General features: G+C 37.6%; 1 protein-coding gene across 1 annotated transcript in view; it reads right to left on the reverse strand.

Moving 5' to 3' along the window:
* Positions 1–20,086, reverse strand: part of LOC109307251 (hornerin-like) — a 60,066-nt gene that overhangs the window by 5,994 nt on the left and 33,986 nt on the right. Inside the window, exons 25-45 of the mRNA XM_019531038.1 lie at positions 18,364–18,405; positions 17,322–17,363; positions 16,023–16,052; positions 15,803–15,847; positions 13,612–13,650; positions 13,038–13,079; positions 11,602–11,643; positions 10,462–10,503; positions 9,945–9,986; positions 8,664–8,705; positions 8,041–8,079; positions 7,532–7,570; positions 6,943–6,975; positions 6,600–6,638; positions 5,896–5,925; positions 5,031–5,072; positions 3,897–3,935; positions 2,472–2,501; positions 1,506–1,541; positions 1,195–1,233; positions 188–229 (exon numbers count right to left, since the gene is read on the reverse strand). Coding sequence (XP_019386583.1) covers positions 188–229; positions 1,195–1,233; positions 1,506–1,541; positions 2,472–2,501; positions 3,897–3,935; positions 5,031–5,072; positions 5,896–5,925; positions 6,600–6,638; positions 6,943–6,975; positions 7,532–7,570; positions 8,041–8,079; positions 8,664–8,705; positions 9,945–9,986; positions 10,462–10,503; positions 11,602–11,643; positions 13,038–13,079; positions 13,612–13,650; positions 15,803–15,847; positions 16,023–16,052; positions 17,322–17,363; positions 18,364–18,405 — 816 coding nt within the window. The remainder of the gene's footprint in view (positions 1–187; positions 230–1,194; positions 1,234–1,505; positions 1,542–2,471; positions 2,502–3,896; positions 3,936–5,030; positions 5,073–5,895; positions 5,926–6,599; positions 6,639–6,942; positions 6,976–7,531; positions 7,571–8,040; positions 8,080–8,663; positions 8,706–9,944; positions 9,987–10,461; positions 10,504–11,601; positions 11,644–13,037; positions 13,080–13,611; positions 13,651–15,802; positions 15,848–16,022; positions 16,053–17,321; positions 17,364–18,363; positions 18,406–20,086) is intronic.

Here is a 20,086-nt window from a genome sequence, read left to right on the forward strand (position 1 = left end):
AACAGCTTGCCTGGGATCAAGGTAAGACTAACCGGCCTATTACTTTTGCTTTTCTGCTTGGTGTTACAGAACCTTTGACTTGTATACACCTTTGGGTGTGATTTTACTTTTTGCAGCTCTTATATGCAAACTTGAAATCAAGTCCATCTGTAAGACAACTCAGAAAAAGGAGATGCAAATTACTTACTTCTCTAGAGATATGGCTTCTGACTAGATCAGATGATTCGATCTGTAAAGAAATAACAATAAATCCAAATAAATTAACTTTTTCCTCCATTCAGAGAAAAATCTATAATTCTCCCTTCCCTCCCACTCATCATTGTAATACTTTCAGAGTCAAATGCTGTGATTTTGGCTTACTACTTGTGAAGCTTCCATTTACTAAGTAAATGAAGGTAAAGTAAATGGAGGTTTTACCAACGTAAACCAGATTACTTTGAATTTATTCTCTCCATATAACACTGAGCTGTCATTTTTAGTGAAAGGAATTTCCTGTCAGAAACATGTAAAGTCTGTGAATTAAAATATGTTCCTGGCTCACCAGAATGACAACAACCCGAGGAGGAAGTATCCAGTTTATTCTAGAACACTACCCTAGGAAGTGATTTAATGTGAAGGCTGAAAAATGGGAAGCTAAATACTTTGTCCTTTACTTGTACACTCAGAGATACTGTTCTTTTTTGGAGGAAGAGACTTACTGGGTGCATCTACATGTGCCATTAAGATGATGTGATAAATTCTGGTGGAGTGAAATGAATCAATGAAGACACAGTAACATGACCTTGGCATGTGCTAGCAACCAGACCACAATTCCTCTGAGAGGCTAGGTATTTTGGTTATCAGCCTTGACAGAATTCCTTACTGCTGCATCTTCACTGCTATTCTTACCAGTGGCATCTCCAATAAAGGTAGTACAACTGTGCCTACCTGTACTATGATCATACCTTCAGTCTACTAAGCAAGAATATCCCCAAAAGACTCCTTGCTTTTGTGGGAAAAAATGCTTGAGGAAAGTGAACACAAACCCTTGCTTGTCCTCATTACAGAAGCAACCTTTGTAAAGACTTATCTAGATTAGTTTAACCAGAATAGGTCTACTGGGCTACTTTTACCCACCAGTGTAAGGTCATTTTAAGAGGAAAGATGTTCATGAGAAGGACATTAGGATAAAGACAGAGAAGGAGGAGTTCTTACTGCTCCACTGTCTTGGCTGCCTCCTGAGGAAGATGAATCCTGGGGAAAAAATGGAAAGAATTACTTGCTATTTCGTGGGCTTTCTAGAAATCAAGTCGTAGTTAATGAAATGGCCCTTTCCTGTTATGGATTTTCCTTTGTACAAGGAAAACTACAAGGGCAGACCTTTTTATGCTGTTTACTCTGTGAAGTGGTTAAATATGAAGATTCCCAAAATAAATAAAGCCAGATAACTACATCTTCCTTTTTGTGTGCATTGCACTGATTGTCCAGAACCCACTGGTCCTAATCAGAGAAAAATGGGTTCTTACCTGTCCACCAGACTGACTGCCTTCAGAAGAGGAACCCTGGATAAGAGAAGAAAGCAGTTGGGTTTATGTAAGTGGCATTCTTGGAATCAAATAATATATCTGGACTGCAACATCAGGTGGTTCTGTAGCAGGGGTTGCCCTATTGGTATAAGCTATGAAAAGAGCATCACCATGAACTATATACTACTAGACACAATAAAGTGCTAGTTCATGGTGAAATCCATGCACCTGTTACCCATGCTAGCTCATGGAAAGCAAGCACTGCTTAGGTTAGGCCTTAGTTATAAAGTCTGCTTTGTAGATAGATGCAAAGGGACTGTCTGAAGGTGAGACACCTTTCTTTCTTTTGTGTAATTAAAGACCGGAGTAAGGTCATCTCTCCCTAAATAGGCCATATATCCCTGTGTTTAAAAAAAACTTCATATTAATATCTTTGTGAATGTGTATTCTAGGTCAGTTGTCCAAGGGCTTGGACTGGTCAGTACTTATCACCTTGTTTCACAATCTACTCCTCAGGCACTTTCTTCACATATATTTTATAAGCAGAAATGGCAAGGGGACCAAGGTGAATTTTTATGGTTGGACAAGCTGCAGAGTTGGCACTGCATGCTCCCTTGTGTGAGTGACTTTCTTGGCAAAACCCACCATTTGATTAAATCAGGTCTATTCTTGAAGGATAATATACTGCTTTTCTTATTTATGGTCTGAAAATAGGAATCCAGCCACTGTTATGCTGCATGGTAAACTAATCATAACTATAGTTGTAGTTCAGTATAGATACAAACCTCCTTCTCTAATAATCTGAAATATCTTCTGTCATCTCAAAAATATAAAGTTAGCTGGAGGACCATTTGGGCTTAAAAAAGGTTTGGTATAAAAATACGTGCATCTAACTCAGTTAATTGGATTTTGGTTTCAATAGTGAGAAGACAAGGGGACAGACATACCAAGTACAAAAACACTTACTGAACTCTGCTTAGAGCAATCACATTCTTCCTGTAAAGAAAACAGAAAACAATTACTGTGTTGAGACCAGAGAAACATATAAAGGGACCTCCTTGATTATCCAACAGAGCCCACATCCCTGTTTTTATGGACATCATAACTAAACTACAAACTCCATTGAAATAGGAGTTCAATTTCTGGATCCCATTGCTCCTGCTAGGAAGCTGTTCCAAAACATCAACATTCTGATAGTTAGAATTTCTCTTATGATTTCCAGCCCAAGTGGGCCTTTTATAAAAGGCCTTATAGCAAAACACAGGGTAAAGAGTGTTGAGTATTTAATAAATCAAGAGCTCATTCCTCTGCAGTAGGTCATTCTACCTGTGATTAGGCAGTTATCTTTAGGGTGAAGATACCACAAAAGGTATAAAGCGCTGAATAATATGCAATTATATATTTCTATTTAAAAGTTTGTGTTTCTTTCCTGGATTTATTGATTAATGGCACCCATATCCATATTTGTTATTTCTTACCTTATTTTGCTGTAAGACCTTTTGGGTGAACCCCAAGAAACCAGTTATTTCTATGTCAAAGGGCTTCTTGGTATTAAGGCCTCTTAAGAAGGAAACCTACTTTCTTAATTAATTTTATGGATTGAAAGACCAGTGAAAGAGGAACATGATTTCATGTCTTCCCTTCCCTCCCTCCAGCACTATTCCCCATTGCTTAAAATGAACAGCTGAAATGAATAACTCAGAGCAGTTTGTTGCATACAGGGAAGGTCTGCCATGTTTTGGTGAAAGAAATTCATATGGACTAAAACATAAACATTGTAAATGAAGATCTGTCCACCAGAATAGCTGCTTCCTGTGGGAGAGGGATCCTGTAAAGGTGTGAGGCCAGTTACTTCCATGTCCAAGGGCTTCTCAAAGCCAAAAAGGGTAGTAAAATGAAGGTGAGAATGTCACCCTAACCACAGTCTTGCTACCACAGTTAGTTTTGGGAGTAAAGCTATGGAGGCAGGAAGTAGGTTATGGGCTATGAACCCACCAGAAGGTTTCTAGGAGTGTAGGTACATGTTGTGGTTGCCAATCATTACTGAAGGCCATGGTGCTGCATCTTCATTGCTATCTTTACCTTTATTAATTCCACTTAAGGAAGCCCAAATATGTCTGTACCATAATCACACTTTTGGTTTGCTGTGTAACTATACCCAAAATGGACTATTTGTATGAAAATTTCCTTTCTTACTTTTGTGGAATAAAAAACCAGAGAGAAGTGGAGTCCTTTCTTTCTCTCCACCCCATAAGTAGTAGAAAATTATTTTGGGTAATTTAACCAGAAACAAAAACAAGATTACTCAGATATTCCATTTTTGTACATGGAAGCAGGAGAAAGCAGTTCTCTGGGACAACAGCACACATACTGAAAAGGAAGAGTTCTTACCCTTCCACTGCCTTGGCTGTCTACTGAGGACGATGAGTCCTGGAGACAAACAGAAACAAGTAAATTTGTTTCATGGGCCTTAATCAAGGCCTACTGGATGAAAGTCCCATATCTTTCATGACTGACTTTTCTGTTTAGTGTTACAAACTACAGAGGCTGAACATGCTATTTTGTCTCTTGTTTCCTAGTCTGTGAACAGACGTAAAGTGATATTTCTGGGCAGAAATTAGGCCATATTCTTGCATGTTCCTTTTCTTATATAGTCTAGTAAAAAGTCCCATTCTAGAATAAGGAACTCTTGGGTCAAAATATGGGAAACCAGTTTGTACCTATCCACCAAAATGACTGCCTCCAGAGGAAGAGGAACCTCATGCTGGTTTCTTTACATCTTAAAGTGATTCTTGAAACCAAGGAGTGTGTCTGGACTACAACATAAGACAGGACTCCAGCATAGGTAGATGCAGCAATGATGGCTTTAATCTAGCGAGCATAAATTACATGGCGAGGGAAGATGTAGAGGTAGTTTCAGAAGTTATTGAAAGCAATAAGGGAAATTCATTTGACACTTTCTTTTTGTAATCAGTAGGTGCTGCTCTTATGCTTAAAATGAGTGTGAACTTTCTAGCAAGCAAACTAACAGGGCAAATGTTGGGATTAAGAATAAGGTCATGGGACACCTTAGCATCCATAAGAATGACTGAACAGTATTTCGTACTGTAAAAGTGATGTTGCAGCTCTGATGGTCCAAAACTAATGCAAAAGGCAAAGATTTTTTAGGTTGATATCTTTTATTGGCGCAAGTATGTAGTTCAGCTAAAGTTAGACAAGCTTTAGCATGCAAGAAATTCTTCCTTAGGTCATGCATTTGAAGTTTGTTTAACTTTATCCCAAGTACATTGGTGGTGCAATAAAAGAGATCATCCTAAGAATCCTTGCCTCTCACATGGACAGTATTTCAAACAGAAGAGGGAACTGAATGTTAAGAAGCTCACAAGCTTCATCCCAAGCAGTTCCTTCTTTGTAAATGGAAGTAGACTCTAGAAGACCTGGTTCACTGAGCATGATTTTACTTTCTGAAGCTCTTTAAAATGCAGCCTGAGGCAAAACACAGAAAGACATATGGAAATTGCTTACCCCTGATGAGGGGTGACTTCTGAGTAGAGTATGAGATTCATGCTGAAAAAGAAAAATATGATAAAATAATGTAACCATCTCTTCCCACCAGACAAAAAAATAAAATTCCCACTTCTCACCACTCCCCATTCTAATATTTTCAGAGACAAATGCCATGATTCTGACTTAATATCTGCTCCATTTACCAAGACTGGCATGAGGTCCATGAATATTACCTGTATTATATACAGGTATTATATATATTACCTGTGTAACCATGGCTGATTAGAGGGTACTAGTATTAGAAACTTAAGGAAAGCCCTAAGTGCGGACTTTTCCTGTTTTACATTACAGTTCTGATTGTCCAAAGCCTTGTAGTAGTTAGCACTTACTGCCCTATTTTACAGTCTTTTCTTTAGTCACTTTGTTGAGGTGTATTGTATCAGCAGAAATGGCAAGGGAGGTGAGGTAAATTAGTCTGCTCCCGGACAGATTTTCATGCTTGGGCAAACCACGGAGTTGACACTGCACATTCTTTGGCATGAGTTACAATTTTTTGGCAAAACCAAGCACTTGGTGAAATCAGGTCTGTTCTTGCAGGGAAAGACACTGCTCCTCAAGTATTATATGAAAACCAGAATCGGTTGACTGCTATGCTGCATGATAAATTAAGCATAACTCTTACTGTGTGAATCAGCAAAGGTACACCCCTCTCCAAACACTTAATAATGTGAAATATCTATTTTCATCTCAAGCAATATAAAGCTGGCCACAGGGACATTTAGGCTGAAAAGACTACTGCACAAAAATAAATGGATCTGATCATGTTAACATGGATAATTGACAAAAAAGGAAATATGTCCATGCAGGGAGCTAAAACACTTACTGAACTCTCTTTAGAGGATGCACATTCTTCCTGTAAAAGAAACAGGAAAGGGTTATTGTCTTAATTACAAATGAGAGACCTCCTCAGTTATCCAACAGAGCCCACATCCCTGATATTGCCACTCTATCATCATAACTAAAATGCAACCTGATGAAGCTCGATCAAACCAGAAGTTAGATTTCTGGATCCCACTACTGCTGCTGGGAGGTTGTTCCAGAACTTCACCTGTCTGATGGTTAGAATCCCTTTTCTAATTTCCAACTCCAAATGTATTATAAAAGGTCTTAGAGCAAAACACAGGTTCAGGAGTGTTGACTATTTACTAACCAAGATATGCTTTCTTTGGAAAAGATCTGTTTGCCTGGGAATAGGCAATGTTTTTTAATGGTGATGATACTATGATAGGTATAATTTCCAAAAAGTGAGAAATCATATGTTTCCATTTAAAGGATCCTGTTCCATTTCCTGAACAGTTTGATGAAGGGACCCTTCTCAATGCTAAAAATAAAAGTTTAGTTTTCAGTTCACTTTATTTTATAATCTTTTTCTATGGAAAATTTCAAAGATGATTTCTGTAAAACTAAAGCTGTGTTGGAAATTCAGATGTTCATTTACTTCCATGAACCAGTAAAGTGTCAGATTTACATTTAAGGGGAATACTACGGAAGAACTTTAAACACAAATCTTGTGAGAAGAATTCTTACCTCATCACTGGACTGACTGTCTCCTGAAACAGAGGAAGCCTAGAGAAGAGGCAAAATCAGTTATTTTTGTGTTAGAGGGTTTCTTTGTATCAAGGCGTGTTGGAAGGGAAGACACTTTCTTACTGTCTTTTGTGCAATGAAAGACCAACAAAACCTGAACCAGCTCTCAAGCTTACACATGTTTTTCAGCCCTTCCATACTCCTGGAAATGAGAATCTAAAATGAATTATTTAAACATGGATTTTTTTTCTTTTTCTTCCTCATCCAGCTAAAACTCTAATTTTCTAGCCTTGGGGGGAAAAAACCAACCAAACAAGAAACACTCTGAATGGGGAATGCTTACCTGCCCAGCAGAATGACTGCCTCCTGAGGAACCCTGTAAAAGATGAGAAACCAGTTGCTTAAGTGTGAAAGTACTTTTTGAAATCAAAGTCATGCTTCAACAGCAAAAATAAAGGCAGGGTTATAGTATCAGCAAGCAAATATATGCTGACATGTGCTTTGATCATTAAAAATATCCTGAAGCCTGTGCTGCTGCAGCTTCACAGCTATCTTTACTTGTGCTAACACAATTAAAGACTAAAGATCACAAAATTCTGCCTACCTGTGTTGCAGTCATTTCTTCAGTTTACTGCTTAAGCATACCCCACCCCAACTATAACGGAAACAATTACTTTCTTTTTCATTAGTCTTCTTTAAATCAAGGCTTATTTGATGGAAGAGCCCCTACTCTTTATCCTTTTTTTAAAAACTTATTTGTCTGTGTTAAAAATGATGGAGAGTTAATATTATATTGTCTCCATTGATTCTACATTGCTATTCTGTGAAGTTTCTTGAAAGAAATCTAAGCTAGATACCTCTATATTCCTTTAGTTCTATATTTCAGTGAAAAGTCCAGTTTTGGATCAATATGGTGGAAATTTTGTGCTTACCTGTCCACCAGACTGACTGCCTTCAGAGGAAGAAGAACTCTGTAAAGGATGGAAAACTAGTTACTTTTATATCAAAGGGCATCTTGAAACCAAAGTGTATATATAAATTACAAAATGATTGTGGAAATCTAACATCATAACCAAACACATGACCCATTTTTATACACAGTTGACCATTGTTCTTTTCAGGGAAAAGATATTAATTGGGTTGAAATCATTGGGCATCTTTACATATGCTCTGGGGTGATTAATTAGAGTGGCTCTCAGGACCCGCTCTAATTAAGATGCCCACAGCATCTTGTGTATTCAGTGTTCTGAGATTCAAAATGGTGGTGCAGGTGCTTTAAATACAGCTCATTCAACAAGCTTTAGTTAAAGCATCCCGGTGCCATTTTGAAATGCAGGGATGCTGAATACATGGGATGCCAAGGCTACTAGAGCGTTCTATTAGACCGCGCTGAAGCAGGTGTTGGGCATGTGTGTAAGTGCCCAAGATGAGGAGTTCTTACCCTTTCAACAGACTGAATGCCTCCTGAGGAAGATGAACCCTGCAAAAAAAAGGTAAACCAATTAATTCAAAGACTGTTTAAATAACATAGTTTTTTGTTTATTTTTCTTTTTGTTGGGAAGAATAGATTAGAGTGACTTCTCTAGTCCAGGGGTGCTCTACCCTCAGGCTGTGAGCCAGATCCAGCCACCACCACTGTGTCACAGGTCCATGGGGAGTTCTGTGGGCTGTGACCCTGTGTGCTAGATTGGACATGCCAGGGCAGTGTCAGACCCAATCCTGACCTGAGGGGATGGAGGATGGCAAGGGCCCCTGAAGCCCAATCCTGGCACACAGGATTGGGAGGAGACAGCGCAGGGCTCCGAAAGCCTGATCTTAGCATGCAGGACGAGGTGGAGGAAGTGTGGGTTCCCTGGGGTCCAATCCTGGAATGTGGGATGGGTGAAAGCAACGTGGGGCCCCCCAATATTTTATCTAGTAACAAGAAAACTAAGATAACTATGGAGACAAAATGACCAACTCATTCTACATTACAACAGATTGATTTTGATCTGAATTTGAAGATAAAGGATAGAGTCAGAAAGCAGAAAACTGATCTTCATACAGAGGAGAAAGGGCATATACCTTATCATCAGACTGGTTTGAGCTCTGTGGGGAAGGTCCATACTGCAGAGAAAACAAAGAACAGTTACAGTTCTGCAGATGAGCTACTGTAACAGGATAGGTCCTACACTAAGCTGCTAGGTAGAAAAGCAGACTAGAAAATGGGCCACAGTACAAGAAAACTGACCTGCAGCTTCATACCTGTCTTTTACTGATCAGTTCATTGGGGGTCAGTTCTTAAAAAGGAAGCAAATGTATTTTTACCTGTCCAAAAGATTCACTGGTGGAAGATTCATAAAAGAGAAAAGATTAAAATTTGGCTCCTAAAATCAGGGTGTGTTTGCATTCAGTTTTCAGAACACACAGGGCTAAGTGTCATTTTTCTGTGAAAGATTTCATTTTACAGAATGGTATTCCTAGATGAAAATAACCCATGGTTTTCTGTGGAGTATATGTACACTGTAGGTGAAATTAAAAATTCAGAAACTAAAGTGAATGGAAGATTTGGGTCTTGTCTAGACGCCAAGCTGTACTAATTTAATTTAAATTACTATTAAAACCATTTTAATTAAGGTGATGCACTGGAGAGAATGCATCTTTTCTGATCAACATTTAGTAATAACCACGATTTAGAATTGGTTTTTGGCTTCTAATGAAGTGAACAGAGTATCTAGGGGCCATTTAGCTCTGAGAAAGATTACCCAGTTAGCCAGAAGATCCACCACTACTGTATGTGGAAGTTTAATTCTGTATTTAAATTCATCTGGTGCAATGGGGAAAATGCATTTTTCCTGATCAAAATTCAATAATAGACACCATTTAGCATTGCCCATTGGCTTTCAATACAGTGGACACAGTAACTAGGATACTGGGGGCATTTAACTCTGAGAAAACATGTTCACCTGGCCAGAAGAGCCATTGCTGCTGTATGTGGAAGTTCCAGCCTGTATACAACAAGAAAATGGTTTTATATTCTTATATGAACTTCTTGCTATACAGTAATCTTTCAGGAAAACAAACTGTCCTGTTCTTAGGTGCCTGACAAGAATGAAGGACAACAGACAAGATAGTATATCCACTTTGCTTTTCATATCAGTACCCCAAACTACAGAATATCTAATATTTCATGGGAGAATCAAAACCAGTCATCTTATATGTAATTGTATGTATAGAAAGACCCTGAAATGAGTCATATTGCTTTTCAGCAAGTTTTCATCCCTCACTAGTGCATCTGGTCCACATATGCACTTAAAAGAAACGTTTAGTTAACACTCTAAATACATAAAAGAAAGAAATGGTTACCTGGACAGGGCTTCTACTGTCACCAGGGCAAACACAGCCTCCCTGAAAATAAGAAACTAGTTATTATCTTATAAAAGTTCTCTTTAGATGCACTGCTGTCTCAGAGGTAGAACTGAGGTTGGGGAAAGTTTGCAACATCCCAGAGTGACTGAGACCTTTGTGTTAGAGCACAGTAAGTAGGCAACACAACCTGATAATGTTTAATTTTGGGGACACATAAGGGTCATGTGGATAATGAATTCTTAGGGCAGCAGGGAATCAGAGTAAAGGGTATTACATTTTGTTCCATCAGTTAAAACTATTGTACATCTGTATATAAATGTAGCAGCCTTGAGATTTGATCCAGTAGTGTCATTTTGGATAAACAAATAATAAAACAGCATTTCTTCAAGAATAACTTGGTACATAACGCTTCAAAACCCTTATACCAGAATTAGTGGACCTTATTTCTGATTCTTGTGTGTTCTTGCTAGAAAGCATTTGAGAGAAGATTAGCTATAATGGAGAAAGTTCTTACTTGGCCCCTGGAACTGTCACTGTGTGCAATAAATGATCCATCCTATAAAGAAACCAGAGATTTTTTTGATGAAAAGACTTATTCAAATGCCTAATGATATGTAACTGCTTGATGAAGTATCACAGACTCTATATTATTTCTCTCCACCAAACAACACCAGTAGATATCTCTTTCTTTCAATGGCGGCCAAAATTGGGTCACGTACTCTGATGAAGTCAGTTTAGCGGCTGGAAATGATCCATACAGACATGGTTTTGGGGAACCTTAGTGAGGAATGAGACGCTCACAGGAGCCTAGAGATGTGATGGTAAGACTGACCTAAACTGAGTTTTTTGTGACAGGGACCATCTTAGTTTCGTGTGTACAATATCTGGTCCATAGGGGCCCTGGATCCTTGACTGGGACCTTCAGGCATTGTAACAATGTGAAACAGAAATAAATCAACATGCCACATCAGGTCAGATGATTTCAAATAACTTCAGTTTTTATATCATTATGTTAATAAAATTGCAAAAACCCACCCACTGCAACTAAGGGACTTACTTTCTGATGCATATGTGTTCACTTACAAAGATAAATCGTGTGAGCAACTCCTAACTACAGAGGAATAGAGGTGCTTATCTGATCACTGACTTTGCCACTACTATAGAAGAAAATTCATTCTATAAAGAACACTAGAAGCCAATTATTTCCTTGTAAAAAGGCTTCTGCAAAACACCAGGTTTCATGAACCTTCCCTACATATCTGCCAAAGGCAGTGAAGCAGCACAAGAGATAAGGCTTAATTCTCCATTGTTTTGTAACTCTGTCATACACAACTCTAAAAAGTAAGAGTACAGTATGTAGAAAATGTTATTGGACTAGAATTGCAGTCTTTTACAGCTGTTTGAAATATGTCCAAAGTATGACACACATTCTGAAAGGTAACTTCATTCTGAAAACGTCTGCTATTAACTGGTGTCTTAACTGCCAGAGTTTAAGAAATCAAATGAAAATGGATATTTTTATTCTAGGTTATGAACAAATATTGTTTTTCTTTTGAATTTTTGAATAAAGAGAAAACAATGTGTGAAATTTAAATGGCTATTTACTGAACATCTTTAGGTGATGAGATTTTAACTACAGAAGAAATCACATTACCTGAGTATTTTTATCGCGGCTGTTTGATGTAGCAGGTTCATTCTGTAAGGGAACCAGAAATAAGCCATTTTTCTTTGTATAGCAATAGATTAAATAATACAGTTCTACAGGATAGAGTTAGATATCCCTGCAAATGGAGTACCAGTGGAGCCAAATTATCACTCCTGTTGGCTAGAAGTACACATAGGCAAAGGGACTTCTTGTTTCTCTATGTTTATACACACAAGATATTTAGTCTAGAAAGAACTTGTAGCAGGAAATGCTCCATTAAATTGTACTGGACAAGTTTTGTTGCTGCTTTGTGTTCTGCCTGCCCTGGCTCTTGCTCTTAAAAGAGTAGCAGCCAGCTTAAGAGCAATGCTGTGGTGCTGCTCTTGCTGCTGGGGCACAGACTCTGTATGGGGATGATTTTGGCACCCCTCCAAGTTCGTGTCTGGCACTGGTACCCCTCTTGCCCACCCCTAGTTTTACTACTGATAAAAAGCTATCTTCTGAATCTTCTTTGGTTTAACAGGGAGGTTGCCAGTCAAGGAGGCAAGTAGACCCATAACCAATAGCATTTATTTTTAGAAAGTCTTTCCTAGTCAGTTGAAAAGCCTCATCTCCTCTTAGGCTAAGGACAGAGATTACACATAAACTGATATAAATGATCAGAAACAGGTTCAAATCTGTAACACAACAGAAGCTCAGTCATGGTCGACTGGTGCCTCCCAAGTCTGGTGGATGGGGTAGGGTGTCCCCCAGCAGCCAATCACCAATTGGGGTGGGGGGTCCCCCAGTGGCTGATCACCAAGTCAGCAGCTAAACTTCCAGTTTGACGGCTGGCGCTTCCAGGGGGTGCATGGCTGATCTCAGGGGTGCACTCCCTATGCCCCTACGTGTTGCCAAAGAGCTCAGTTCACATAAAACACTTTCAAAATGGCTGAAACCAGTTTAAGAGAAATCTGGATGGATGTAGTATCAGACTTAACTGATTTAGGTTAAATCAGTTTATTGAACTTCTTCTCAAGATCCCTTTCAGATTCAAGTTAACTCACAGCCCCCCAGCGTCCCAAGGATGCCTTGCACATTCCTGACAAGCAATGTGGGTAGGGTGGGCAGGCTAGCCTTGGCCCAACCTGTCTGTTCCAGCTGAGCATGGAGGGATGCTTTAACACCCCTTGGCATCTGGCCTGGGCCACTGCAGGCATGTGGCTGCACTTCTGGAATCAAAAAGTGAATGTCTGTTCACTTGCTTATTGGTTCAATCTACACAGCTTAAACTAACCTACAAAGATCGAATCAATTCACCCTGGGGCTTTTTGAATAACTGTACCTAGCCTTCAAGTGAAGATCAGTTCTTAGTTTTGCAAATAACATACCAACTACGTCTAATATTAGCAATATTGCAGCTAACTCAGGGGAAAATTCTGGAAAGAATGATAGGCATTGCTTACCTGTTCACTGAGACTTCTAATGTGCAGAACATGGGATAGATCCTGTGAAAAAAATATTAGCTATTAGTGGGAGAAGTGTTTGACACGTATACTCAGGAATGAGGATTTACATGGATTATATTTTTTTTATGACACCAAGAGTTCTTTGGCTCCACGAATTAAATATCAATACATAAACAAACAAACAAACAAATAAAATAATTAATACATGATTATAATACAAGAGATTATTAGTTCATAAATATTTATGCATTAAAGCACCGATTAGAGACCAGTCAGAGCCCATCTTAATGTTTGCCACCAACTGTTAGCACACTAAATTCTGATTTCAGTGATATCCTGTTCCTATATTCAGCTCAGAGGATGACAGTTAATTTCAGTATAGTCCACAAATCCAACAAGATACCTCTGACAAGAAATAGATGCTGAAGGTATCTGACACTCCACAGGAAGACTGTAGCACCATATAAACTAGGCCTTTTTTTTTTTTTTTTTTTAAACCAAGAGTAAACTAAATGTTCATTTTCTTGTAAGGGCCAAACCCTTATATACAGTGGAGAAAAAGTGCACTTACGCGAGCAACAACTTTGCTGTTTCCACAACCAGAGGAACTCTGCAAAGGAATCAGAAAACCATTCTTGTATTGTAGAACCGTATGTCCAAATAAAGTACTTTCAAGAAAATATGCCTATCTGGACTTAGCTACCCTAAGGAATGTGGGACCATGGGAAATACATACTGTTCTTTTTGAGAACATTTAATGAGACCACTCTTTGGAAAGCTGTTATATGAAGGTTTATTTGGCAGTAAAAAAAATGAACTGGTCATGAACAGGTTCAGTTCATAGCTTACAACATGAGAAGTAAGTGACATTTACCTATTGAAAATATTATCTTTGTTTGAACAGGAATTCAAATACAAACCAATCTATTTCCTCCTATGGAATTAATACAGTTTGTACCTGTTCATTTCATATATGTAGAAGCCTGTTAAAGAGGGATTTTAAGGAAAGATGAGGTAGCTACAGCTTCCCCTCTTCAAAGCCAATTTGTTTTACAAATCAGTCCAAGATAGTAGAAACACAAAAAGCTGAGTTATGGGGCATGTCTGTATTATAAGTGTATTAAAGGTGTGGCTGAAGTTCAGGAAAGATATGCCCAAGCTGGCTTTAAAGCAGTTTAGGCTAGGCAAAAAAGTGATATTCAGGATCCCAGATGGGCTTTTCAGTTTACAGTTTGCTCTCTGCATTTCTGTGGCAATACTGTTACTGGCCCCACAGAACAACTTCCTTTAAAAGTAACTGGAATATGAGCTGTAGCCACACTTTTGAATGTAATGTAGACAAACCCAAAGAACACCTACAAATATCTTAGAAATATCTACAAGGCAGAGCAAAAAGATATATATGAAAAAAGCATTTTTCAGTTTTTTGTTCTTCCTGCTTCTAAATCTCACTTCTTAGGTCAACATATAAGTAACTGAGATTAAAAGGTAGCAGTGGATCTAATGAAGTAAGAGGATTAGTAGTGCTAAGAACTGAAGCTAAAAAAGCCCAAGTTGAGGGTAGAAAGTTGCTCTAGACCTGTGAGAGTAAAACATCAGAGACTATAAGCAAATATGAAAAAATTTCTAAAGCACAAACTAGAAGTAATGAGATGTTCCTTTAATTCACTCAAAAACATTGTGTGGGGGCAGATTCTTGCTAGATTTACCCAGGGTGTAATTTATGAATCCCATGAGCATTAGGAGAAATATGGCCAAAGAAGAACTACTAATTAAAAGCACATCAAAAAATGGCATATGTGGAGATTTAAATTAATGTGAATACTGGCCGACATAAAACTTGGTAGTGGCTATATACTGTAGGCATATGGTTAATTAGTTCCTAGAGAAGTATTTAATCAGAGGTCATGGGTTTATGTATGTATTTAATGTGTAGTACCATAAAAATATTGTACAGTAATGAGTATCTGTGCAGCAGCATTAGCAGCTGACTGAAGGATATCAATTGAAATCACTATAACTTGAAATTTAAATCTTCCATATAACTATCAATTGCACTGGAAAAAACCTATATGCCATTAGCGGACTTAGTTCTGATATTTAAGTGTTCCTCAGTAGAAGAATTAAATGCTGTAGAAAAAAGAAAGCATGCTGACTTGACCATTAGACTTAGATGTAGAGCCACTCTGGAAACAAGACAAATGTTTCCATATTTAAAGGCCTTATTTTAATAGAAGTTACATAAACCTGCTTATATTTATGTAGGTAAATAGCAAAGAGACTATATACTCAGGGTCTGCTTATCCACTGCTTTCATCTTAGTATATCAGTAAAAATAAAATAGGCATTAAACTCGGTTAGGATTGTCTACTCACTTTGCACATACAGTGCCACTGCATTCTTTTTAATTGGGGTTTTATTTGATCAAGGTTAAATAAATGGAAAAGATCACAAAAGAAGTGTTGCCTTAAGTAAAATATTGTATAAATTCCAGTAAAAATGGAAATATTTTCATGAAGGTTGTAAAACAGTTTTTACTTGAAACTTAAACTTCCCCTATAGTGTTATCAGTGACAACAGTGCACTTACTAGGGTGCAAGGAAAAAAAAGTGATAATACTTATGGAAAAGAGAAAAGTTAGCCACAGTTTCCACAGCTGAATGAAAACAAAAAATTAGATAAGCCTTTAGAATGACACATATGTTAGTATGTATTTACTAAGAGACAAACTGACACAAAAACTCAGGAAAAAGTGTACTCACTTCACCACAAGAACTACTACTGCTGCCTGAGTTGCTCTGTGAATCCTGGAAAGATGCCAGAAATCAGTTATTTGCTACATAATAATTATTCTATAACTATTGCATTAATTTTATTCTATAAAAGGGATTAAATACAATGGACAAAGTCCTAGCTCCATAACTGGCTACCATGACCAGAAGTAAAATAAGACCTTAAAATGGGAAAGAACAAGCCACTTACCTGGCTACCAGAGTTTTGTGAGGATCCACCCTGTTAAGAAAACAAAAAAATCCAGACATTATTTTAGTAATAGCACTATCCACCTGCCTTGGATTGGAGGCCATACAGCTGGCTTAACCAGGTGCAGGAATTGTTTCTGCATAAAGAAGAACTTCATATTTGAGGGCCTGAGTCAAAAGTTGGAGTTGGAAAGAATATCTATGCAACAGCCATCATGCATAGCTTTAACTTTCTAATCTGTTGTGAAGTAAGACAGTAAGAAGAAAAATAAAGAGGTGCTTGCTTGGTTAGAACCAAAGTTGTGTGTGGATAATAATCCATCCTGTAAAAGATTAAGGGAGAAAAGCTTCATTTTAAGATTGTCTGACTGCAAATTCTTTGTTACAGGAAACATGGACTAATTGGAGGCTAAATCATGCAGATATGATTTCTGATTTAGTAAAAATCTTGGATAACAAAATGCTGGTGAGCAGCAAATGCTCATTTTTAAATGATGAACATTGTATGTTCTGATTGGAACAGTCTCTAAAGAAAAATATATTTTTTTTCCAGGGAAAATCCATCTTACATGGATGGTATTGACAATGGAACACTGCACAGGTCCTCCTGTGCCGTTAAGATAGTTAACAGACACAAATTATTAATTATGTAAGGTTTAAGGATGGGGAGTTTAAGAAATGGCCACATACAAAGGATCCAATATATTCATTCCTTAGTAGGGAATCTCAGCTAAAAGAGAAATATGTCCTGAGAATGCCATTATAATGTATAACTGCTTCTACTTGGGTCATGTCCTGGGAAACATTTATTTATTAGATGAAACTTATTATTTTATCAGATTTTTAAGATGCAAAATTCAAATATTTCCTCCAGGCTCAGGAAAAAAAATAGTTTCGTATGGTAAGAAAACTGCAAATGAATTGGATTAGACACAAGTGTTAAGCTACAGGTATAGTAAAATTATCATGTTTATCAGATTGCTGATGCCCATAACTAATCAGAGAAACAGATTTGAATCTTCTGTGCCTGCTGCCATCAGAGACAATGCCACAACTCCATTTATTATAGGATCAAGACCTTGTATTTTATTACTGCACATTGTGAGTTATTAACTATGTAGAATGCACTAACTGGCTGAGGGCATTCCCTATTAGTAGCTCTATATAATAGATTATAAAAACATGATTCTTCTAATATTCTATATAACTTCATAAAAATAAATTTGACTCATAAAAATGTTCATATGTCAACTCATTGATACAACATGACTTATGAGAATAATGAGAATGGGATGATTACCTGGGGACAGCGGTTGCTGCTGTCTGAGTCAGAATTTCCATCCTGGAAAAAAAACCCCAAGAAGTTAATTTTCCTATAAAATAACCTGCAGTCATATTACAAGGAAAGACATCAACTTATTCATATTGGGTCAGGGCACAGACAGATGCAATACTTATATTGCTATCAAAGGAAACTGTTACTGTACAACTTGCAAAACCATTTCAACTTTAAACCTGATTTCATCCAGGGTCAAAGTTAGGGCAGTTTACCTCACCTGTATCCCTAAAGGCCTATATAGAAGTTGTAGCATTTTGATTATAATAGTTACTACATGTTCCCCAGCAGCATCTCTTCCTCCGTTTTATTGTACCTAAACTGGACATTTGTTCATATCCTCAGTGAAAATAAATGGCCTGAGGAGGGTGGAAACTCTATTTTAACATCTTAGCACTCTGAGGTGCTAACCTACTTAATCATAGCTATGTAGCTGAGCATTTAGACTCAGCCCCTCTATGTAGTGATAGGAATTATAATTTAGAGAAACTCTCTTATTTAGAAGATTACAAAGGTTGAGAATTGGGAGATGGCCCCTGAATCTAATGAGTGAAAGACAGACCAAGGGTCTGCAGAGGTTGCCTGCTGCTCTTTAATTAAAGTTTTTGGTGAGTTATTTTTGTTCAGTGTATTCACGTCTGTATAAAATCCAGTGACCACTACACCTTCTAAGTACAGGATGCGAGTACACCACTCTAGGCAGAATGCTAGGATAGAACTGTTCATCTGAGAAGATAATTACGCTCTCTTCCTTCCAAGCTCTGTAGAGAAAATACCGGTACCTATCATTCCTGTGGTCTTTGGATAAGACTACTGTACTTAGCATAAATAGCTAGTAATTTAATTCACCCTCCAATTTTTTAAATTGTATAATTTCATAAACAGAAAAACACAGTTCTTCAAATCAAGCTCCCAAATGGGCTGATTCTAATTTACATCAAAGTGTTCTATTACTAAGTAGCAAATCGTGAGATATTTCTAAAGGAAGTGGAGAAAAAGAACCTACATTTTGACAGCCACTGCTACCTTGGGAAGAGGATGAACCACTCTGGAAAAAAAAACAACACAAAAAAGTCTTAACATTTAATTCTTTTCAAATGTACTTACATAAATCCTATGAAGTTTTAGGAAAACACATAGAACTCTAAGAATCTAAGGACTAAAAGACTATACAGGTACTCTCTTTCCATTCCACTAGCGCTTAATATGGAATAATTAAATACTGGGTGATTTAAAAAATAAAGGGAATTAGATAAATTCAGAAAAAGAGTATGTTTCTCATTCAAGTATTCTGTTCATAATGTCCTACTGAATACACTGTGGGGTCCATATCAAGGTGTGAAAAAAATATTCTGAGACAAGGCTCTTATCTGGCCAGTAGAACCTGGTGAGTAAGAGGAGCGACCCTGTAAAGAAACCAGAAAGCTATGGACCTCTTCATCATCAACTTAGCCACAGAAACTAAAGATAAAGAAACATTCCTGTTCTCTTTCATCTTTCTTTCCATTTATGGTGCTTTCTAGGTTATCTTCTCCTCTTTCCTGTCTAAACTTGATTCATAGGCAATTTCTGATCCCATCACTTATTCTACAATGTTATTACTTCTTCACTTATTTTGAAAGTCAACCCTGTGCTCATAATAAGTTGCTACTTCCCGCTTGTTAAAATATTCATTTTTCCTCAGTTAAATGTTTCTCAAAACTCATTTCCTTCTGTGAAATATTTATCACTAATCTCTATTCTGGCTCTAACTTCATGTCAATTATTAGAAACAATAATGCAATGAATTGTAGAGGATTTGGCCAACTCGTAGCAAGATGTTCTCTGTGAAAAATGCCCTTACTTGGTAACTAATCCCACTACTTTGTGATAACTTATCCTGCAAAGAAACCAGAAATGAATTCATTTGTTGTACTTCAACAGACACTTTTACAAGACCTGCGTTTCCAGGAAAGATATATATATCTGCATTTCCCTTACTGCTGCGGAGAACTGCAAGAGGATGCACACTTCAGTCTTTCCCTTTCTATCAATCTATCTTTCTTTCAAAAAAGGAAAGATTTTATATTATATTTGGCAATCTAAAAATACAAGTCAGTTGGATGGTCCCTTTCATTCTCCTGAATAATCTATGAGCTTCTTAGTCATCAACTTGAGCAGCATTTCTCATCTTTGCTTCTGTATTTCCTTTGCAATTTTCTGGAGATTTCTGCCCTCCTCACCACCTTGATTTTTAAGCATTTCCCATGGCCCTCATTTCAGCTTTCCTCTGAATTCCACTGTGTCTCATATCTGCTAGTGGCTTATTTCTTAGTTTTTTAGGGAATGAACAAACCTACTTCTCAGTTGCTTTAAAAGGGTAGGGGGAACTCTTGCTTAGGAGTGTTCAGCAGCTGTTAAGATCTAACTATTAGATTTATATGATCTTGTAGCAATGCATATTAGCTAAATTGCTCTAATTTTGACCTTGGGTGAAGCAAAGTTAAAATCAGAGCAGTTTTGTTACACATATAATACTACACAATGATGCAGAGACAACAGTTGCATGAAAAAAGCTTATACCAGCACCCTTTGATATCACTACAATTTTGCCTGTTTCATAGTTTCATAGTTTCTAGGGTCGGAAGGGACCTGAGCAGATCATCTAGTCTGACCCCCTGCCATGGCAGGAAAGAATACTGGGGTCAAACAACCCCAGCAAGATGTTCATCTAACCTCCTCCTAAACAC

Source organism: Crocodylus porosus, unplaced genomic scaffold (genome assembly GCF_001723895.1).
Source record: "Crocodylus porosus isolate Cpor-Errol unplaced genomic scaffold, CroPor_comp1, whole genome shotgun sequence".
Classification (NCBI taxonomy): Eukaryota; Metazoa; Chordata; order Crocodylia; family Crocodylidae; genus Crocodylus; species Crocodylus porosus.